At 41.9% G+C, this 24,072-nt stretch overlaps 1 protein-coding gene across 1 annotated transcript in view; it reads left to right on the top strand.

Annotated features, from left to right (window-relative positions):
- The window catches only part of cacna1ba (calcium channel, voltage-dependent, N type, alpha 1B subunit, a), a 668,325-nt gene that overhangs the window by 248,258 nt on the left and 395,995 nt on the right, over positions 1 to 24,072 (top strand). The window contains exons 11-21 of the mRNA XM_037680745.1: positions 7,046 to 7,590; positions 8,915 to 9,958; positions 10,049 to 10,343; positions 10,476 to 10,677; positions 11,512 to 12,233; positions 19,341 to 19,453; positions 19,521 to 19,633; positions 19,708 to 19,839; positions 20,770 to 20,842; positions 21,280 to 21,397; positions 21,519 to 21,586. Of these exons, the coding sequence (XP_037536673.1) occupies positions 7,046 to 7,590; positions 8,915 to 9,958; positions 10,049 to 10,343; positions 10,476 to 10,677; positions 11,512 to 12,233; positions 19,341 to 19,453; positions 19,521 to 19,633; positions 19,708 to 19,839; positions 20,770 to 20,842; positions 21,280 to 21,397; positions 21,519 to 21,586 (3,425 nt within the window). The remainder of the gene's footprint in view (positions 1 to 7,045; positions 7,591 to 8,914; positions 9,959 to 10,048; positions 10,344 to 10,475; positions 10,678 to 11,511; positions 12,234 to 19,340; positions 19,454 to 19,520; positions 19,634 to 19,707; positions 19,840 to 20,769; positions 20,843 to 21,279; positions 21,398 to 21,518; positions 21,587 to 24,072) is intronic.

The raw sequence follows: 24,072 nt of genomic DNA on the forward strand, positions 1-24,072 counted from the left end.
TGGATTCCAAAAAAGCTGGGACACTAAACAAATTGTGAATAAAAACTGAATGCAATGATGTGGAGATGGCAAATGCCAATATTTTATTCGTAATATAACATAGATGACAGATCAAAAGTTTATTCTGAGTAAATGTAACATTTTAAAGGAAAAATATGTTGATTCAAAATTTCACAGTGTCAACAAATCCCAAAAAAGTTGGGACAAGTAGCAATAAGTGGCTGGAAAAAGGAAATTGAGCATATAACGAACAGCTGGAAGACCAATTAACACTAATTAGGTCAATTGACAACATGATTGGGTATAAAAAGAGCTTCTTGGAGTGTCAGTGTCTCTCAGAAGCCAAGATGGTAAGAGGATCACCAATTCCACCATTGTTGCGCAGAAAGATAGTGCAACAATACCAGAATGGTGTTACCCAGCGTAAAATAGCAAAGACTTTTAAGTTATTATCATCAACCGTGCATAACATCATCAAAAGATTCAGAGAATCTGGAACAATCGCTGTGCATAAGGGTCAAGACCGTAAAACTCTAATGGATGCTCGTGATCTGCGGGCCTTTAAACAGAGCCAAGCGGGCCACAGACTTGGCCGTTGCTAAGGCAAAGGCTTGGTTGTGGGAGGAGTTTGGTGAGGCCTTGAATAGAGACTCTCGATTGGCTCAGAGTAGATTCTGGCAAACCATCAGGCAGATGAGGCAGGGAAAGTAACACTTTACTAACGCTGTATTCAGTGAAGGTAGGGTGCTGTTGACCTCAACCAGTGATTTTGTCACGAGGTGGAAGAAATACTTCTCAGACCTTCTCAATCCTATTTGCATGTCTTCCATGGAAAAAGCTTTGTCAGGGGACTTTGGGTTTGGTCTGTTCATAACTGAGGCTGAGATCGCCAAGGTATTTAAAAAAGACTGCGGCAGCAGGGCTCCAGGGGTGCAAGAGAGCCGCACTGATTGCCTTAAAGCTCTGGATGTTATGGATCTGTCTTAGTTGACACGCCTTTACAATATTGCGCGGACATCAAGGGCAGTGCCAATGGATTGGCAAACAGCAGTGGTGGTTCCACTCTTCAGACAGGGAGACCATAGGGTGTGGTCCAATTATAGGAGCATCACTTTCCTTATCCTCCAATGTAAGGTCTATTCAGGGGTACTGCAAAAGTGAGTCTGATTTTTGGTCAGGCCTCAGTTCCAGGAGCATAATGTTGGTTCCATCCTGGCCAGGGAACATTGGACCAGCTCTTTACCCTCACTAGGGTCCTTAAGGGGTCATGGAAGTTTGTCCATCCAGTTTACCTGTTTTGTGAACTTGGAGAAGGTGTTCGACCATGTTCCTTGAGGTACTCTGTGGGGGGTTCTTCATGAATATAGAATTGGGTGTCCATGCTATGTGCTATTCAGTCCCTCTACAAGAGACGTGAGCGTTTGATTTGCATTGCCAGCAGTAAGTCAGACCCCTTCAGGGTGGGAGTTGGACACTGCCAGGGCTGCCCATTGTCACTGATTCTGTTCATAACTTGCATAAAAAGAATTTCTCGATGCAGCCAGGGGGCAGTGGGAGTCTGGTTTGATGGTCTCAGGATTCCTTCTCTACTATAGTGGCATCTACTACATTAGTACTCTTGGGTTCATTAATAAAACAGTAGACACCTTGGTTTTGTTTGACAGCAAAATGGGGGTTTTATTTGAAGCTTAGCCCAAAGGCCGAACAGCCAGAGATACCTCGGGACCTCAAAGACAGAACCCCTATCTAAATACAGTTCAGCTTCTTATTTATACTCTCCGGACCAGCACACGAACATACTTGTTTTTGCCAAAAGAGTTGTTATCTGGCATTTGCAGATTTCCATATATAGGAGGATGTTATTCGACCGCTCAGTATTACTGGAGACACTTTCCTGGGTTTGTGACAAGATATTTGACGCACAAGTTTCCTGTAAGATAAACACACTCCTTTTCCCAGCGTTGAGATACAAAAACAAATTCCTATCTGGTCAGGTTGACATTAACACTCTGGTTGTTAAAAACAGTTCTGATAGAAAACAGTCTTATACAAGCAGTCGATCTTACGCCCAGAAATTCCTGGTGCTTTTAGATAAACAAGTACAAGTCAGCTCAAGCACATCTCAGAATCTGTTAAAAGCAAGTTCTGTTGAACAAATTGTTGTAAGTTAAACTTGGGCCTTATTAAACAGGTTATCCAATTAATAAAGTTTCTTAGATTCTACAATCCTCCCTGATTTGAGGAAATCCCTCAAATAAACTAATGCTGCCAAATGTTCTGATATATTTAGTGATGTATAAATATGTGAGTGTGAGATTAAATTATAAGTTTATATTGTGCTGTACAGTGTGAATATGTGATAGTGTAAAACAGTGGTGTTGTAATAGTTGAAACTTAAGATCTTTACCAAAATTTGATCACTCAGGCATTTCATTAGATAGTTGCCATTGCTTCCCTGAGGAGCCAAAAAAACCTGTTGCTGTCATTTACAGGAAAAATGTCTCCTCAGAACTAGACCCCTCTTTCTAGTTTCTGCCATTTGATTTCTAAGGCAGGGAGCAAGTGCATTAGTCAAATAAAATTCTGTTCAACACTTCATGATTGAAAACCATTTTGAGTAATTGTGAATTTTGTGCATTATGAAAAGAGTTGTAACCAAATTAGTGACATAATTGATACAAGCAAACATAACATGATAAAATATAAAACAAAAAGATATAACATAATAAAGCACAAACTTGAAAATGATGTCTCAATTGTTGAAGGACATCAATAGTTTGATTCAGAGTCTCATACTTTAAAGAGAATCAATACACATTAAGAAGTGTATAGGAATAAAATGATTGAAACTTAGAAAAGTAAGGAAATAAAAAGATAAAGTAGATCAAGAAGATGAAGAGCCTTAGCTCTTCAGTTCAGTTCTGTTCAATTCAGTTCAGTTCTGTTCAATTCAGTTCTGTTCAGTTCAGTTCCTTATGGATGGCAAAAACAAAAAAGAAATGTCTTTATAGTTGTTCAAACACTTTGCTGAAGAAGGACTTCATTTTTATTTGAAAATGCATTCATTTCCATACTTCACTTTTCCACTTTCGTCTCAAAGTTTCTTTGCGTCTTGGCAGTCAGTTTGGCAAGAGGCGGGGAGATAGACTGGTGTGGCGTCTTGATCTGAACCAGTTGATTTGCAACCTTCTAGTCCTTTGGTTGCCAGTGCTCGTTTTTCTATTCGCCTCAAGGTGTCAGGACACAACATGTCAACAGGAGAATCACAATTAGTACTGGGGTTGTACTAATTCGTATTTTATCAACCTTTCTAAATTTAGGTTTTAATCAATCCTCAAGACCACTTATCCTTATCAGCATTTTCCCTAGAGTTGATCTTTTAGCTTCTTAGATTTTAACATAGCTTCAGAAAAAGTTCAAAAGATAATTTAAATAAGCAATTGCAACAAATCTTTTAGCTCTAAAATTCTCTACTTTCGCTTTCTCAAAATTAATCACCTCATTCATTCAATTGTATAAAAGTATCACAAAGGATTTCATTCTTACTGTGAAGTGCATGCACCAATCATCTTGGTGACTATACTTTCTTTAGATCATCATCTTTACACAGCCAATAAATATCTGTCATAAACTGTATCTAATCACTGAAAAGGTAAAGAGCAAGAATAGTCATAGTTACTGTATAGTTTCACAAGTCTAGCTTAAATAATTCAGGATTTTCATATCATTGTATCACATCATATCATATTGTCATACCAAACAGATGTTATATAAAAACAATGAGGACAAACTTTAATGTTACATTACATCTAAACAGTTGTGTTCATTAAATAATTCAGTCTTGTTTGAAACCTTCACTTGTAAAACATTAATATTCAGTATTATAATTCTTGGAGTTTTATATCCACGTGCTAGCTGCTAACCAATTGGTAATGGAATAGTTGTTAATTTTCTATGTTCTCATATCTTGTGTTTTCTCATAAATCTAAATTTACCACTATACATAGGAATTTTAAAGAACAATGATATCCCTGTTTGATTGTTCATTTCATGTTCTTTACAGTTTTTAAGCTGTAGCTTTATGCATTTCTCAGAATTATGTTTTTTCCTAAAATCACTTTTTCCTCCCTGTTGTAGGAGACACTTTTGGAATTTGGGCTCTAGGCCTTAACTAATTTAAACAAAGGTTTAATATGGTAACTATGCTTAGTTCATTAAATCTGTCCAATCCTCCCTGACGTTAAAAATATGTAAAATTTAGTATGTCAAACTACTATGCTTTCTTCTGCTAAATAACACTCTGTGGTGTTGTTTTAATAATGAGCCTAGGATTTTGTTTATACGTTTTGCGCTCTATTGTTCTGATTCTAGTAGTTACAGATGGTACTTTAAATCTCTGGAGTCGATGTTTTAATTGTTAATAGTTCAGATGTTCTGGTTGCTTCTGCAGTATCTATAGATGTTGTTTCAAAGTTTGAAGGTGTAATATGTGACTTTGTGGCAGTTAAAATCTCAATATAGGTAGTTTGTTTACTTAAGGTAAAGATATTTAATTATGTTAATGGAGTTTTTTGGTTTTATATTATTTACTGTAACTAATATTTTATTCAACCTGATAGTTGCTTATTCTATTTTAGTTCCATAAATCATTGTTTGCTGGTTCTTTTAAACTTTAATTACTTTTCCTAGAAGTTGTCTTTTAGTTTCACATTACACTTTAATCTGAATCTCTTTTTCTTTTAAATTATACCTTTTTTGTACTACGCTTGGTTTGATTTAGTGTGTTTAAGAATGTGTTATTGTGAATGCTGGTAAGCTAAATGGCCCGTAAAGGATGTTTTTTGTTGTGTCATACTCAACTTGGGCTTGACGTCTTGTTTCCTTGTTGCTGACAGCTGCTTTTTGTTCTGATGAATGGTTGACGTGTGTTAGATGATCTTTGGTGATCTTTGGTGATCTTCACCTTGTCCAGCAGATGGTTTGTCAGTGTTGATGCCTCTAGCATCATTTAAAACAAAACAGTCAGACATTTTCTGCCTTTCTCTCAGTATCAGGTTCAATGTTTATCTTTGCAGCAACACTGTCCTGAGTCGTCTTGGGCTTGTGATGGAAATCATGTTGAGCTTTCCTCGATGTTGATTGCAGTAGGTGCAGCTAGCCTTGGACCTTCTAGTATGGACCCTCATGCCTTGTGTCATGTCATTTCCTTTTGGAAACCCTTGGCGTCCACTCATCTCCTTTCTCAGCACCTGTAATGAAAATATGCTTCCCTTCTCCTTTTCTTTTATAACATCCTGATTAGTGCTTGGTGAAATAGATTAATGAAATAGCTTAGTGAAAAGCTGTTAACTGCGTAATATAAAAGCCGTGGTGTTAATAGTTTTCAAATTTAAGCTGTAGCTACTCAAAGTTTTGATTGTCATCCACCTCCCTGTTATAGTTTCAATGTCATTCACCTCCCTGTTATAGTTTCAATACCATTCACCTCCCTGTTATCATTTCAATGTGGTGATTGCTTGACTGTGCATGTTCATGAAGTTCATGTGCATAAATTTGTTGAGGTTAGTAGTGTTAAGGATTTGCTAACTTTTAGATTTCATGCTTATATCAAATCATTCAATTGAATCAACCGTTTGGGCATTTTCTTCTTTATCCAACAGATGCTTCTCTGCTTCTGCAGCATCTTTGTCCTGTCAAACATGGCTTGCAGTCATTTCCTGCTTTTAAAATATATGTAAAAAGAACAAGAGAATACAATACCTCCATTCTATCAAATAATTATTGTTTTAGCATTAATATTTCTCCACCCCTTTGTTTGTTTTAAGAAACACTTTTAGTTCATTTGATTCAACAGCCATGATTAATGTGTGTTTGTGTGTTTGATACTTAACTGAGTAGAAGTCTCAGGAAAGAGCAGCTTTATGGATCTTTTTTGTGTAAGGGTCCCACTGCCTGCAGCCTGCCTTGCTGATGGCCGCTGATTACCAACACCTGGCGGCCATCAGCCTGATGAGCCTCTCCATCTACTTAAGGCTGCAGTCCGGTGTGATTCAACGCTGGAGCATATCACCTCTTATGTTTCCTGGTTCCTCGTGCTCTTTGGATTCCCTCGTGACCTGATTTGGATCCCTAGGCCTCTCAGGTATTCCTCGTGCCTCTTTGCCTCCAGTGCCAGCCTTCCTCGTTCCCCTTTTGGACTCTTGTTGGATTTCCCTCTGCTGCTCGCTCGCCTTGGACTGAAGGACCAGCTCTCCCCTTCGGGTTGGACTGTAAGGACAAACACTCATTAAGCAAACAACTTGGGCCTTCCCCGTTGGACAGCGAATAACCTGTCGTCCCTCTTTCCAGGAGCCTCAGACCAGCAGCCTGTGGATGTCATTTAACTCACTGTAAATAATAAACACTGTTCTTTTGTATTTCCCCTGTGTCTGCCTCGTTCTGGGTCTCATACCATCTGGGTTCCCCGCGCACTCCTAACATTTTGTACTCAGGAGCTGAATCAATAACCCTTATTGCTAACTGACCCTATCATTTCATCTTTCCATTCAACAGTTTTTTTTAATTCGCATGCGCAGGAAAAAATTCCTTTGGTTATGTAGGGATGGTGCCATCTAGTGGGCCTTCCCCTGTCTGTTCTCCCTTGTGTCTCTGTATTGATTGTCTGATTATCATCACCTGTGTCATGTCCTGTTTGCGTATATACAGTCTGTCTGTTAGTCCTGTCGGTGTCGGTTCGTCGTTGGGTATTGCCTGTCCTGTCTGTCTGATCCTGTTCTTGAATTTGCTTTGTAAGTTTTGCTGCCATGTCAGCCTTTTGATTTATTATTATTATTATTTAAAGTATTTTATTTTATACGTCTGCCTCCTGAGTCCTGCCTGTGCAACTGGGTTCTCCTGTCCTGATCTGCCTTGAAACCCTGACAGTACGAACCGACCAAAACCTGAACCCAGCAGGCAGACTCACTCAGACTCTGCTCACCTATTTTTTGACCGAGCTTGTCCAGATGGAGGGAGCTGCGATCCGATGTGGTGCCTTTTGGACTAGACCTGTCCTGGGACTTGGAAGCTGCAGCCAGGCGGTTAAAATTCTGCCTTCACCTCTCCTACTGCAGGAGGAGAGACGAAGATATCAGCTCCAGAGGAACTACACAGCACCCAGGTCCAGTCCCTCCTACTCACCAGTCTGCTCTGGGTGGACTTCGGGGGAGGATGCCGAGTCAGAGGATGAACTCTGGTTCGCCCCCGTACACCACCCACATCGCCGCCAGAAGGGAAAGAGAAGACGCAACCGGAACCGGTCCGTTGCTCTTCCGCCCATATCACATGCATGTCCAGCTCCTCGCACTCGGCCCGGCGAGGCTGAATTTTTTGGTTCCGCTTCCTCCTGGTCCCAGCCTCCAGCCTGCTCTCCTCAACCAGAACCTGCAAAACCAGGGAGAATTTCGCAGGGGGCGGGCGGGGGAGCAGTCTTTCCCCCGTTCGTCTGTGGAGTGGATGAAGGGGGGCCAGCCCGGGGAGCGTGTTGGGCAATCGCTTCCTGCTCTTATTGAGGATGACCAGATCCCTGAGCTGCCTTCTGTAGAGGACCAGGTGGCTGATCCTCTCATCAGAGGCTCTATAATGATTCTCAGAATCACTCCAAGAGAGACAGAATTAAAAATGGAAGACGCCTGGTGGACCAACTCCTAGAGATCTTCACCTCCCAGCCTGACCTGCTCAGCACATCGGTTCATCAGGTGATCTTTCAATTTGCCATTAAACTGAAAACTGAACTTTAACCTATTTTTCGACCAAGATGGCGGCGTGTGAACAACGCGAGGCTCAGCGTCTCTCCAGAACATGCTATTTAGCGTTTTTCTACCTACTTTTGACCGGACTATTCATCCAGAATTGCTCAGCGTTGCTGTTCTACAGCAGACAGGAGCTTCTGGACATCTGTACTCAAACCTCCTATAGTTTTGTTGCCGATCTCCGACTCATTCCAGAGATCTCCAGAACACCGGAGGCTGCTTACTCCTCCATGCCGGGAGGAAGTACACACAGACGGCGCCGGGAACATAAACAAAGGCGGGATAAGCGCGGAGGACTACGGGCTAAGCTAAAACTTACACCACATAGGCTGCCTTTACCCAGCATTTTCCTCGCCAATGTCCGTTCTTTGACAAACAAAATGGATGAAATCCGGCTCTCCATCACCAACAACAGGCGGATTATGAACTCAAACGTCATGATTTTCACTGAAACATGGTTAAACAACAGCTGCCCGGACAATGCTATTGAGTTAGCAGGACGCCACACACACCGAGCCGACAGGATAACTGAGGACTCCGGCAAGACCAGAGGTGGAGGTTTGTGCATTTATATTAACAAAGCTTGGTGCACAGACTCTGCTACTACCGAGAGACAATGCTCACCTAATGCGGAGTTTATAATGGTCAAATGCAGACCTTATTATCTACCCAGAGAACTCACTTCCATTATACTCACTGCAGTGTATATCCCCCCGGATGCTAATGCTAAGCTGGCTATGAAAGAACTTTATGCAGCCATTAGCAAACACCAGACCAAACACCCTGAGGCTGCTTTTATTGTTGCTGGTGACTTTAACCACTCCAACTTGAAGACAGTCCTCCCCAGATTCCACCAACATGTCTCCTGCTACACCAGAGGGGACAAGACTTTGGACCATGTTTACTCCAACCTGGCTGGAGCATACAAAGCAACACCCCTCCCCCACATTGGACAATCGGACCATCTCTCCATTTTCCTCACACCTTGGTACTCACCACTCATCCAACGTGTGAAACCCACTGTGAGGACAATAAAAGTGTGGCCAGAGGGGACAGACACTGTGCTCCAGGACCAGTTCAAAAACACTGATTGGAATATGTTCACTCACACCGACTTGGAACAGTACGCCTCATCTGTGCTGGACCACATCTCCACCACTATAGACAGTGTCACCACCCAGAAACAGATCACCATGTACCCCAACCAGAAGCCTTGGATGAATCGGGATGTACGTCTACTGCTGAAGGCTCGCAACATCGCCTTCAGGTCAGGGGATACACAGGCATACAGTACAGCCAGGGCTGAGCTGAAGAGGGGCATCAAAAAGGCCAAGCACCACTACAAGGGGAGGATAGAAGAACACTTCTCAAACTCCAACCCCCGACGTATGTGGCAAGGACTCCAGATTATTACAGATTACAGGGCCATCAACCCCTCCCCCGTCTCCTCTGATGTTTCCTTCCTCAATGAGCTCAACAATTTCTATGCTCGTTTTGAGAGAGGGAACCTAACAACTACAACTAAGGCAGATGTGTCTCCAGACCACCAACCACTGACTCTTTTCCCCACCGATGTAGGAGCGGCGCTGAGCAGGATTAAAGTTCACAAGGCTGCGGGTCCTGATGGCATCCCTGGATGTGTTCTTAGAGCGTGTTCTGGGGAGCTGGCAGGAGTACTGACGGACATATTCAACCTGTCCTTGGCCCGTGCTGTGGTACCAACCTGCTTCAAAACCACCTCCATCGTCCCAATACCCAAAAACTCAAAACCATCAAGACTCAACGACTACCGTCCGGTAGCCCTCACCTCCATCATCGCAAAGTGTTTTGAGCAGCTGGTCCTAGTACACCTCAAATCCTGTCTCCCCCCCACCCTGGACCACCACCAATTCGCATACCGCCAGAACAGGAGCACAGAGGATGCAGTCTCCATAGCGCTGCACTCTGTTCTCTCACACTTGGACAACAAAAACACCTTTGCCCGGATGCTGTTCATAGATTTTAGTTCAGCATTCAACACAGTCATCCCCTCAAAACTCATCACAAAACTCACAGACTTGGGCATCAGTTCCCTCATGGGCAACTGGTTACTGGACTTTCTGACCAACCGACCCCAACATGTCCAGCTGGATAACCACTGCTCATCTATCATCACTATTAACACCGGTGTACCACAAGGCTGTGTGATGAGTCCCTTCCTCTACTCCCTCTTCACCCATGACTGCAAACCTGTTGATGGTTCCAATACCATCATTAAGTTTGCAGATGACATCACGGTGATCGGCCTAATCAAAGACAACGATGAGACCGCTTATAGGGAGGAGGTGGTTCGTCTGGCTGAGTGGTGTGACAACAACAACCTGCTGCTCAACACCGAGAAGACTAAGGAGCTCATCGTGGACTTCAGGAGGAACGCTGGCCCACATCCACCCATCTACATCAAGGGGACGGTGGTGGAGCGTGTGAACAGCTTCAAGTTCCTGGGTGTCCACATCTCCGAGGATCTCACCTGGACGACCGGCTGTTCCAAACTGATCAAGAAAGCTCACCAGCGTCTTTTCTTTCTGAGGACTCTGAGGAAGAACCACCTGTCCTCAGACATCCTGGTGAACTTTTACCGCTGCACCATTGAGAGCATCCTGACCAACTGCATCACAGTCTGGTACGGGAGCTGCTCTGCCTCAGACCGGAAGGCGTTGCAGAGGGTGGTGAAAGCCGCCCAACACATCACCGGATCACCACTTCCTGCCATAAAGGACATCTACAGGAAGCGGTGTCTGAAAAAGGCTGGAAAAATCATAAAAGACTTCAGCCACCCAGCACACAGACTCTTCACCCTCCTGCCCTCTGGGAGGTGCTACAGGAGCCTCTGGACTAAAACCACCAGGTAACAGAACAGCTTCTTCCCCACAGCTGTCACACTCCTTAACTCTGCCTCCTGACATCTGAATAACAACAACGGTCTGTATTCTCATACACACAACAACAGCACATGGACTGTAACACCACCACCTGCACTTTCATCCGTTAGCCCACTACTGTACAAACTGTACACATAATATACTATCTACTGTTCATAAGTACTCACATACTTATATATATATATATATATATATTTCTTTTATATAGCTGTTTATACCCCGTCATATTATAACCTGTTCATAGTCTGTACACTCACAACCTGTATATATTTATACCTATAGCATATTCAAAGCAACTTACTGTATATTGTACTATATATATATCGACCTATTTATTTTTCTTGCTAAGCACTTCTGGATGGATGCAAACTGCATTTCGTTGCTTTGTACCTGTGACATGTGCAATGACAATAAAGTTGAATTCTATTCTATTCTATTCTATTCTATTCTATTCTATTTTTGTCTCGGTGCACACTGATCCAACTGAAGAGCCTGCAGCCAGCCAGCCCAGAGCCTGCAGCCAGCCAGCCCAGAGCCTGCAGCCAGCCAGCCCAGAACCTGCAGCCATCCCAGAGCCTGCAGCGGTACCAGAACCTGCAGCAGCCAGCACAGAACCTGCAGTGGTACCAGAACCTGCAGCAGCCAGCCCAGAACCTGCAGCCCGTCCAGAGCCTGCAGCAGCCAGCCCAGAACCTGCAGCCAGTCCAGAACCTGCAGCAGCCAGCCCAGAACCTGTAGTAGCCAGCCCATAACCTGCTGCAGTAGCCAGACCACAGCCTGTGAAAGGGTCCACACCTCAGCCTGAGGGTTCTGCGTCCGCCAAAGGGTCTTCACCTCAGCCTGAGGGTCCTGCGTCCGCCGAAGGGTCTTCACCTCAGCCTGAGGGTCCTGCGTCCGCTGAAGGGTCTTCACCTCAGCCTGAGGGTCCTGCGTCCGCCGAAGGGTCTTCACCTCAGCCTGAGAGTCCTGTGTCCCCTGTTGTTCCTGCTGAAGAGGATCCTGGCCAGCCTGCGACCTTCAGCTCACGTCTCCTGTCTCGAGGGGGTCCTGGAGGACGCCCCTCACGTATCCTGTCTCGTGGGGGTCCTGGAGGACACCCCTCATGTCTCCTGTGTCGTGGGGGTCCTGGAGGACACCCCTCACGTGTTCTGTCTTGTGGGGCTCTTGGAGGATGCCCCTCACGTCTTCTGTCTCGTGGGGGTCCTAGAGGACGCCCCTCACGTCTCTTGTCTCGTGGGGGTCCTGGAGGACGCCCCTCAGGTTTCTGGTTCTGGGAGGGTCCTGGAGGGCACCCCTCATGTCACAAAGACTGCAGCAACAGATGGCCTCCACTCCGCCCACCTGAACTTTGGCCTCATGTTGGACGGCCTCCCGGCCACCCACCTGAACTTTGGCCTCGTATTGGACGGCCTCCTGGCCGCCCCCCTGACCTGCTCTGGCCCGTCGGACGGCCTCCTGGCCGCCCACCTGACCTGCTCTTGCTTGTCGGACGGCCTCCCGGCCACCGACCTGACCTGCTCTGGCCCGTCGGACGGCCTCCGGCCACCCATCTGACCTGCTGAGCCAGTGGATGGTCTCCCAGCCGTCTGGACATTTTGTGTTTCCCTACTTAGTTTAGTCACCAGGCCTTGTCCTGTCGGTTTTGTTTTGGTCCTTGTGTGTCTTTGTTTGGGCCCGCCACCCTTGCAGTTCCTCCCTCCGCCCACCCTAGTTTTCTGGGAGGGGATTTCTTGGGGATGCCAGGGGGCGTCCTTGAAGGGGGGGAGGGGGGTACTGTAGGGATGGCGCCATCTAGTGGGCCTTCCCCAGTCTGTTCTCCCTTGTGTCTCTGTATTGATTGTCTGATTATCATCACCTGTGTCATGTCCTGTCTGTGTTTATAAAGTCTGTCTGTTAGTCCTGTCGGTGTCGGTTCGTTGTTGGGTATTGCCTGTCCTGTCCTGCCTGTCTGATCCTGTTTGATCCTGTTCTTGAATCTGCTTTGTAAGTTTTGCTGCCATGTCAGCCTTTTGATTTATTATTATTATTATTATTAAAAGTATTTTATTTTATGTCTGCCTCCTGAGTCCTACCTGCGCAACTGGGTTCTCCTGTCCTGATCTGCCTTGAAACCCTGACAATTATCACAATAATTCATTATACAGTCAAAAACATTAGTGTAATAAACATTTAATCAGTTTTGAATTTGTCATTTGCAGAGACTAATTTTAGTTGTTTTAGTTAATTTTAGTTTATAAGTTGATCTTTTTGTGGCGGGTGAGATAAAGTAAATCTCTTTTCAGTGCACTGACAACCCCTTGGTACCATTAGAATATTCAAAATATAATTATGATTTCATGATTAATTTAAAGTCCCTTTTTTAATCATGCATTTTATTAGACATGTCTTTTCCTTTGTAAAAATGATCATTAATTGTTTAATTCATTTAATCTAATGTCAAAGAAGCTTCTTAAATATAAATGTTTTGGTTTATGATTTTAAAAAGTTTTCTACACTTCATTAATTCCTCATTTGGTGATGTAAACATCTGCAAAGCTTCATAATATTTTGATTGAACAAGTCTTACTGTGGAACAGTGACCTTTCTCCCTCACTGACCAAACACTCAAACATCTGTTCTGTGCTCTGATCCACAAAGTTCGTCTGCCCCTCCTTCTTCTTCCCTTCCTGGCAGGTGCTGAAGTGTCCGGGCACTCCGCCAAACAACTCAGTTCCGGAGTAGCTTTTCCAAACAAAACTTTTTTACAATTCTTTTCCAATTATCTGTCAGACATTAGTAACAAATCAATTATGAAAAACAAGTCTTACAAAACATCTATGGTTCTTTAAAATGTAATAAGCTACAACAAACATCTTAGTTTCTGAAAAGGTCAGTTGTATGTGTGTTATGTTGCTAAAATGTGTGTTTTAATGTGTTAGTCATTGTTTTAACAAGTTTGTTTGTTTTTTTATAACAAAATTACATAATTTGTTGCTAAGTTTTGTTTTCCTAACTATTACCGGCTATATATAAATATAATCATTTCCTGAATTATATATATATATATATATATATATATATATATATAGGCAGCACGGTGGCGCAACTGGTAGAGCTGCTGCCTCTCAGTGAGCAGGTCCTTGGTTCAAACCCCGGTCCAGGGGCCTTTCTGGGTGGAGTTTGCATGTTCTCCCCGTGCATGCGTGGGTTTTCTCCAGGTACTCCGGTTTCCTCCCACAGACCAAAAACATGCATGTTAGGCTGATTGGTAACTCTAAAATTGTCCCTAGATGTGCATGAGAAAGTGAATGGTTGTTTGTCTCGTTTGTCTCTATGTGGCCCTGTGATGGACTTGCGACCCATCCAGGGTGTTCCCCGCCCCTCGCACAGTGATGGCTGGACATGGGCACCGGCGACCCCCGTGACCCAAAATGGAATAAACGGGTAAAGATAATGGATGGATGGATATATATATATATATATATGTGTGTGGCCACTTTCTAGGTTTAAATTTTCTTGAAACCTGTATTAACTGTTCTGCATACAAACTGAACACCACTTTTCATCCTCAATTTGTCATGTTCTTTTAGAGAATGTTGCTTGAAATGATCCAAACTAAAGTTTAAATTTTGTTTTGATCACGGGGTCGGCCGTGGCCGAGTGGTTAGAGCAGTCGTCCTTCAATGCAAGAGTTGGGAGCTCAAATCCACCAGCAGTCACATGCCGAATTGTCTATGGGCAAGACAGTGAATCCTTCTTCACCTCCGATGTGTGTCCCATCAGTGTATGAATGTGATAATGTTCTGATTAGTCTCTTTAGAATGATTTGTTCAGTTATCTTTGTAGAGGGCTAGTATAGAGCTGTATGAATGGATAAATGAGGACACAGATTGTTGTAAAGCACCTTGAGTATCTTGATCAGATAGAAAGGCGCTCCACAAGTACAGTCCATTTACCATAAGTTGTTTCATTAATAGTTTAGTTAAAGTGTCTAGTATGTTTTTATTCAGATAATGCTTGTGATTTTTAGCTTTAATTAACCTTAAAATTTTGTTTATTTTAGAATTTTGTTGACTTTTAAAATTAATTTCAGTTAAACTCCTGATCAGCACCTTGTTAAAATTTTCATTAGAACTCTTAATTATCAAATGCTCATGGTGAACAATTCTTCTCACTGTGCGTGTACATCTGTCAATCATTTTTTCTTTACTTTTTCAGCAGAGTTCATGGTTGCTTGGTTGTTTTCAGTTCAGTTTTTTTTTTTTTTGTTCATTGCGTCCAGTGTCCATTGCAGTTTACAGATGTCTTTTCCTTGTATTTGCCACCAATGACATTTTCAGTTTTTGCAAGTGTCCATTTCAGCCCCTTTGTGTTTTGATGATTGTGGTAGATGTTCAGGTTTCTACAGCTTCTTTCAGCTCTGTGCCATTTTTTTTTCAGTTCAGTCGCTCTGCATTTTGTCATTTCCTCCGTGTCTCCCTTCCTGTCATATCATGACAGCTCGTTCAGCATTAATGGTTGTCAAAGACACACTTCAACAAGAATCAATGCCACCATAGCACAATAAAAAATTATGTAACTCTATCATTAATTATTCCTTTTACTTAATCATGGTGTATACTGAAACTCATTATTATTTTTAAATAGTTTTAAAGCAAAGTTTTAAACTTTGTAATTTACTCTGTTTTAATTTTCTTTCTAATATCTAATAGCTCTGTATTTTCAGGTCAGAAAAGATCCAATGAAGGTAAAAAAAAGTTATTCTGTCACAGAAGACAAAAAGCTGTAAATAACGATTTTCAGTGTTGTCAACCTACTTTAAAATCTATTTATTATTGTTGTTTTATTTTATTTTATTTGTTTTATTTATTTTACTAAAAGCCTCTCTGTGTGCATATATGTGTGTGTGTGTGTGTGTGTGTGGATGTGCGTGCATCTGCGCACACGTGTTCTTTGACTCAAAGTCTTCATTTACCTTTAGCGTTATGTGAGGTGCAGATTCTGGGATGTTGTACCAGTTTGTGATTAAGGCTTGTTCTGCTCATTTCATAAGTCTATTTTTAGCTGTGTGTGTTTTTTTTTTCTTTTCTTTCACATAGCCTGTGTGCATGCGTGCGCTTCCTTCCCACTGCACTGCGAGGACAAGTCCTCTCACCCTTTGTTTATCTTGTGTGCGTGTCTGTATGTGTGTGTGTTTTTTCCTACAAGACATCAACCAAGTTTTGCCCCATTCCTCATCTCGTGTTTTCTTTTTCCTCAGAGCAACACAACAACAAAGTCTCTGCCTTAAAGCGACCCACAATAGACGAAAACAATTTTTTCCCTCCTGCCTTTATTTCCTCCTCACATGGCATAACAATCCTTCAGTCCGCAGCCGACAAACTGCATGCTGTTTTCATAAAAATAAACTATACGTCTCACTTTTCAACTGTATGATATATATATATATATATATATATATACAAAGTATATTATTTTATATTATTTTATGGAGCTCCTTTTATCAAAATAAAAATTAATGAAATCATTTATTTTAGAGATTGCATTTTATTTTATTATGATTTATTTATTTATTTACTTTTTTTAGTTTAAAAATTCAAATGTTAGTAAATAAAATTGTGTACCAGTATTTATTTATCACTGATTATTTTATATATTTACTTCAGACCTACAACCACTTCACATTCATTCACACAACATGAAAATATAGCTTAGCTCTTCAGAAAAACACTTTTACATGTTTTCTGGGATCCGACACAATAGACGTCTCTCATCTTAAAAATCAATACACAATATAGACCGTCTCTCTTAGCCGTCTCAAAAACACAAGGACATCTTGTCCTAAATTCTAGAACCTCTGTCTGGCACAAAATCAGCAACTCTTTGCTGTCACATCGGAAACTTCTGTTCCATTCTCTGGCCTCTTTTTATTTTATTTTATTTTTTATCACAGCAGAATCTTTTCCCAATTTCACAAAACTGTTGCTGTTCGTACACTGCACAAGGCATTACCATTTTTAGATTTCACTTGTAATTTTTTCAGCTGCAATCTGTCGACAGATTTAAAGGTTTTTTTTGCTATCAATACAGAAACAAATAGTGTCTGGTTAAAAGCCTGGGATCCAGTCATCTCAGCAGCAGACGTGAACAAGAATCTTTTATTTTAAAAAAATCATAATTACCTTGAATATGGGCCCCAAATCCTGGATTCACGCTGCTGAAGTAAAGACCAGTTTCCCAAAGACTCATTCCACATTGTTGCGCCAAAATGTAGTGGCATCTACTACATTAGTACTCTATTGCAGCATTTGTGGATGATGTGGTCCCGTTGTTGTGGTACAATGATCTTCAGCTCTCACTGGAGCATTTCTCAGCCGAATGTGAAGTGGCTGGCATGAGGATCAGGACCTCTAAATATGTGGCCATGATTCAGTTGGAAAAGCATGGATTGCTGTCTTCGCATTGAGGGTGAGGTTCTGCCTCAAGTCAAGGAGTTCAAGTATCTTGGGGTTTTATACATGAGTCAGGAAAGAATGTAGCATGAGATTGACATATGTATTAGTGTGGCCTCTGCAGTTTTGCGGACTCCATGCCTGTCTGTTGTGGTAAAGAGGGAGGTGAGTTGTAATGCGATACTCTCTGTTTACTGGTCAGCCTACGTTCCTACCCTCACAAACTCTCCGTTGATGCCATGACTGAAATGGTGAGAAATTAAGGAATTTGTCACGAGCGAATTAAACTCAGGTCCAGCGTGGCTGCGGGAGGGTCTGGAGATTTCCTGGTGGGCTGGTCTGATGTGTGGGCTGCAGAGCCAGTGCTCCCTGTTTTTTTTTTTTTTTTTAGATCTTTTTATTAACAACATATAAAAACAGAACACCTAGGCACCTCCCTAGGGAAATGCTTCAGGCATGTTTGACTGCAAGGAGACTCTGGGGAAGACCCAGGACACACTGTAGAGACTATGCCTCTCAGCTGCCCTGGGAACACCTTGAATTCCTCCCAGAAGAGCTGGAAGAGGTGGCTGTGGAAAGAGATGTCTGGGCTCAAGCTGCTGCCCCATGACCTGACTTTGGAACAAGAGGAAAATGAAGAATGGATGGATATATGTCCTGATGCATGCTCATTAATCCAGGTAGATAAATTTATCATGGTTAAATTGGTCCTCTGGATGGATTTTTCTTCGGATTCATCATCAGGCCAGGACTGTGCAGTCTACACTCATCTGGAGGCCAGTGGTCACTCTTTCGGTGATGAAGATGTTCACATCCTTGATAAAGTGGAACGCTGGTTTGAGAGCAGAGTGAAGAAAGTCATCTTTATGACGAGAACCCATCCATCATTAAACGGGGTGGGGGCCTTCATGGTCAACTGTCCCTCTCTGACAATGCTGGTATTGCTAGTGTCACTCAGTCCTCTGTGAATAGCAAGCGACAATCAAGGCATTAATGACCAATTCTTAGGCAGATGGTCCTCCTTTTACATGTGAATGGCTAGTTCTAGATGTCATCAGCAAACTGATTGATGTGCTATGCGACGGTACTAATTATAAAACCGAGTTTTTTTGCAGCTCCCCAGACTAAAGAAGTATTTGGGATAAAAAACTAAACATTTTAACAAAAAGAATCTGTCCAGAGGAACTGACTTAACCATGTTGGATAGATAGTTGCATAGAACAAACTAAAATATGAGCTCTGAGGTGCTTTTATTTAAACTCCTTTTCACTGAGTGATCAACATTTACCAGTCAAGTCAAGTCACATTTATTTATATAGCACATTTAAAACAGTAACTGTTATCAAAGTGATTACCAAAAAAAGATCACAGCATCAAATATTAATAACAACATATTACAGCAACATGAATAAAAGCATAAAAACATGAAATATAATGAGAAACAATGAAATACTAAATCAAATCATCCTGCGTTAAATGTCAGGGAGTAAAAGCAAAATGGATGAACACAATCATCAACAACAAAATACCAAATGAGATCACACTGTGTTAAATGCCAATGAGTACAGATGTGTTTTGAGGAGAGATTTAAAAATAGAGACTGAGGTGGCCTGTCGAATGTTGATGGGCAGATTATTCCAGAGTTTAGGGCCCATGACTGAAAACGCCCGATCTCCTCTGAGCTTCAGCCTGGTTTTTGGTACGGCCAAAAGCAGCTGGTCTGATGATCTCAAGGCCTGAGAAGCAGTATAAGGATGAAGGAGGTCGGAGAGGTATGAGGGTGCAAGGCCATTAACACACTTAAATGTCAGCAGAAGAATCTTAAAATCAACTCTGACACGCACAGGAAGCCAGTGAAAAGAGGACAGAACTGGAGTAATGTGCTCAAACCTGCGAGTTCCTGTTAGTAGCCGAGCTGCAGCATTTTGGACATTTTGGACCAGGAACATTTACTTGTAATAAAAACAGACATTGTAAAAAAAATAATTTAGTAAGTCTTAAAAAATAGTTTTATAATCATTACATGACAAAACTTTTTATTAGTTTAATCATATTTATTTAGAAATATAAGATAGTCCAATGTTTACAAAAGTTAGCTACTTCTGTACCTTTTTGACAAATATAATCTACAAGTCCAGCTTTGGAATTAAATGTTGAACTAATCTGACAGGATGTTATTTCTTCTCTTCCCTGGGAAGATCTGGCCGAATTTGTATTCCTGGGTTTGTTCCTGGTTGAAATGTCCATGAAAATGTATGGTCTCGGACCCCAGAACTACTTTCACTCTTCATTCAACTGTTTTGACTTTGGGGTAAGTCACTCTGCTCAGAATGATAAAAACCCATGAAGTTGCAGCACTAATCAGTCTGTGTCTACAGGTGATTATTGGCAGTATTTTTGAGGTTATCTGGGCTGCAATGAAACCTGGAGCCTCGTTTGGGATTAGTGTCCTCCGAGCACTAAGACTCCTCCGGATCTTCAAAGTTACCAAGTGAGTCATCAAAACTGTGTGTGTGCTGGAAGCCCAGGTTGACTGAATATGTTACTGTATTCATGTGCCTGTAGGTACTGGAACTCTTTGAGGAACCTGGTGGTGTCATTACTCAACTCAATGAAATCCATAATCAGCTTGCTGTTCCTGCTCTTCCTCTTCATTGTTGTCTTTGCTCTGCTGGGCATGCAATTGTTCGGTGGACAGTGAGTTTTTTTATCTCCCACCATCGTGTGTGTGTGTATTCACGTTATAGCCATTCTTGTGTAGGTTAGCATTAGCTAGCTATGACGACTACTTCCCCTAAACAAACACATGAATTTGATGTTTTTCACACAAACATTTAAAAATGACATCTGGCTGTGTCAACCATCTTGAATTGGGGTGACTTCAGAACTTAATGAGTTGTACAGCCAATGATTCCTTTTAGAAAGTTTCATTAAAGTCTGTCCAGTTGTTGATGACAAACACAGTTGACTATAGTAGTTAATAGTAAAGCATTCAAAACAGATCATGTCTGATCAATTTGTCCTTGGAGGTCATGTTGGGGATCACTTTCAGCTAAGACTGATTAACTGTGGCAGCCATTTTGAAAGGCGTTGATGATATACAACGAAAACTTACTTTCTGAGCATTTCATTAAAATTTATACCCAATGGTTCTTGAAATAGTTTGCTAACACAACTTTTAAATGAACAGAGAAAAGCAAAAACATTATCAGCCTTTGGCCTCTGATAAAAAGACTGAAGAATTGACAAAATGCAAATAAGTTTGTAATGTTTAATAAGAGGCAGAAAATGTTCAATTTTAAAAGTGTTATGTAAAACTAGGAACCATAATTATATTTCTCATACACTTGTAAACACTCAGTATTTATGTTAAAAACTGAGCCGATGTTTACATTTTTGAATGCAACAATAAATATTTTTATGAATCGTTTTAAATTATTTGATTAGATTTTCTATCACCATTCTTTCACCATACAGTTACTAAAAAAAGTGAAAATGAAGCATTTGAATTTGGAGCTCTTAGAGTGAACTGACCTTTAATACTTCAGGATGATGTGGGGGGAGGGGCTTGAGCTGAGCTGTTGAATAAAGTGTAATTGCAGTCAAGTCCTTGTTTTCTCCCTGCAGGTTTAATTTTGAAGATGAAACTCCAACAACCAACTTTGATACATTCCCAGCAGCCATCCTCACCGTGTTCCAGGTAATGGTTAACAGGTCGCTGTGCTTGCTTTCATGTTGATGCTCTGCAAGCGTTCATGTTGACGCTCTGCGTGCATTCATGTTGACGCTCTGCGTAATTCATGTTGACGCTCTGCAAGCGTTCTTGTTGAAGCTCTGTGTGTTCCGATCAACACTGCACATGTTCATGTCAATACTGCGAGGGTTCATGTTGACACTGCGAGCATTGATGTTGACGCTCTGTGTGTGTTCATATCAACACTGTGCACGTTAATGTCAACATTGCAAGTGTTCATGTTGACACTGCGAGCGTTCATGTTGATGCTCTGTGTGTATTCATATTGATGCTCTGCATGCGTTCTTGTCAATGCTCTGTGTGTGTTCATGTCGACATTCTGTTAGTGTTTATTTTATTACTTCTCGAAGCATGAGTCACAAACCTGTTTGTTTCTCTTTCAGATCTTGACAGGAGAAGACTGGAATGCTGTCATGTACGACGGGATCAAATCCCAAGGGGGTGTGCACGGGGGAATGTTCTCCTCCATTTATTTTATCGTCCTCACTCTCTTTGGTAACTGTATCCTGCTTCACTGATCCTAATGAATTTGCTGTTCTTGCCATGTTGCTCCACTTCAATGTTGATTGAAGAACCAGTGCATCAGTAAACACTGATCAGTTTCCTGATCTCAAATAACCAGACACACTCCTAAATGTGTTCTTGGCCATAGCTGTCGATAATCTTGCAAACGCCCAGGAGCTGACTAAGGTACAGTTTTTCCCCCTAGCTTTAAATAATATAGGATGATTATATACTAAACAAAAATATAAACGCAACACTTTTATTTTTGCACCCATTTTACATGAGATGAACTCAAAGATCTAGACTTTCTATGTACTCAATGGGCTTTTATCTCTCAAATACTGTTCACAAATTTGTGTAAGTATGTATTAGTAATCACTTCTCCTTTGCTGAGATAATCCATCCACCTCACAGATGTGTCATATCAAAATGCTCATTAGACATCATGATTATTGCATAGGTGTGCCTTAGGCTGACCACAATAAAAGGCCACTCTAAAATGTGCAGTTTTGTCACACAGCACAACACCACAGATGTCACACGTTTTGAGGGCTTGGGTAATTGGCATGCTGACTGCAGGAATGTCCATGTTCAGAGAATTTGACAGTATAGTAGTCACTCATTTATCACGGGGATCAATCAAGGAAATCAAGGACAATGTGAATTCAGTTTTACCAATTGTATTAAATCAAGGCGGGCAGCATGGTGGCGCAACTGGTAGAGCTACTGCCTCTCAGCGAGCAAGTCCCCGGTTCAAATCCCGGTCCCGGGGCCTTTCTGAGTGGAGTTTGCATGTTCTCTCCGTGCATGCGTGGGTTTTCTCCGTGTACTCTGGTTTCCTCCCACAGACCAAAAACATGCATGTTAGACTGATTGGTAACTCTAAATTGTCCCTAGGTGTGAATGAGAGAGTGAATGGTTGTTTGTCTCGTTTGTCTCTATGTGGCCCTGTGATAGACTTGCGACTTGTTCAGGGTGTACCTCGGATGAGAGACGAAACGTTTCTACATTTTTTTGTTGATTTGCTTTTTTTTTTTTTTTTTGAATGTCTTCAGCTCTTTCCATAGATTCTCGATTGGATTCAGGTCTGGACTTTGACTTGGTCATTCCAACACCTGGATACGTTTATTTGTGAATCATTCCATTGTAGATTTGGCTTTATGTTTTGGATCATTGTCTTGTTGGAAAATAAATCTCCGTCCAGTCTCATGTCTCTTGCAGACTCAAACAGGTTTTCTTCCAGAATGGTCCTGTATTTGGCCCCATCCATCCTCCCATCAATTCTAATCATCTTCCCTGTCCCTGCTGACGAAAAGCTGGCCCAAACCATGACGCTGCCACCACCATGTTTGACAGTGGGGATGGTGTGTTCAGGGTGATGAGCTGTGTTGCTTTTATGCCAAACATATCATTTTGCATTGTGGCCAAACAGTTCGATTTTGGTTTCATCTGACCAGAGCACCTTCTTCCACGTGTTTTGTGTGCCTCCCAGGTGGCTTGTGGCAAACTTTAAACAACACTTTTTATGGATATCTTTGAGAAATGGCTTTCTTCTTGCCACTCTTCCATAAAGGCCAGATTTGTGCAGTGTATGACTGATTGTTGTTCTATGGACAGACTCTCCCACCTCAGCTGTAGATCTCTGCAGTTCATCCAGAGTGATCATGGGCCTCTTGGCTGCATCTCTGATCAGTCTTCTTCTTGTTCGAGATGAAAGTTTAGAGGGATTGCCGGGTTTTGGTAGATTTGCAGTGGTCTGATACTCCTTCCATTTCAATATGATTGCTTGCACAGTGCTCCTTGGGAAGTTTAAAGCTTGGGAAATCTTTTTGTATCCAAATCCAGCTTTAAACTTCTCCACAACAGTATCTCGGACCTGCCTGATGTGTTCCTTGGTCTTCATGACGATCTCTGCGCTTTGAACAGAACCCTGAGACTATCACAGAGCAGGTGCATTTATACGGAGACTTGATTACACACAGGTGGATTCTATTTATCATCATCAGTCATTTGGGACAACATTGGATCATTCATAGATCCTCACTGAACTTCTGGAGTGAGTTTGCTGCACTGAAAGTAAAGGGGGCGAATAATATTGCACGCCCCACTTTTCAGTTTTTTATTTGTTAAAAACATTTGACACATCCAATAAATTTCATTCCACTTCACAATTGTGTCCCACTTGTTGTTGATTCTTCACAAAAAATTACAGTTTTATATCTTTATGTTTGAAGCCTGAAATGTGACAAAAGTTTGAAAAGTTCAAGGGGGCCGAATACTTTCGCAAGGCACTGTATATATATATATATATATATTTCTGGGTGGAGTTTGCATGTTCTCTCCGTGCATGCGTGGGTTTTCTCCGGGTGCTCCGGTTTCCTCCCACAGACCAAAAACATGCATGTTAGGCTGATTGGTAACTCTAAATTGTCCCTAGGTGTGAATGAGAGAGTGAATGGTTGTTTGTCTCGTTTGTCTCTATGTGGCCCTGTGATGGACTTGCGACCCGTCCAGGGTGTACCCCGCCCCTCGCACAGTGATTGCTGGACATGGGCACCGGCGACCCCCGTGACCCAAAACGGAATAAACGGGTAAAGAAAATGGATGGATGGATGGATATATATTTGTATGTATGTATGTATGTATGTATGTATGTATGTATGTATGTATGT

This window comes from Nematolebias whitei, chromosome 8 (genome assembly GCF_014905685.2).
Source record: "Nematolebias whitei isolate Nwh7 chromosome 8, NemWhi1, whole genome shotgun sequence".
In the NCBI taxonomy this organism is placed as follows: Eukaryota; Metazoa; Chordata; class Actinopteri; order Cyprinodontiformes; family Rivulidae; genus Nematolebias; species Nematolebias whitei.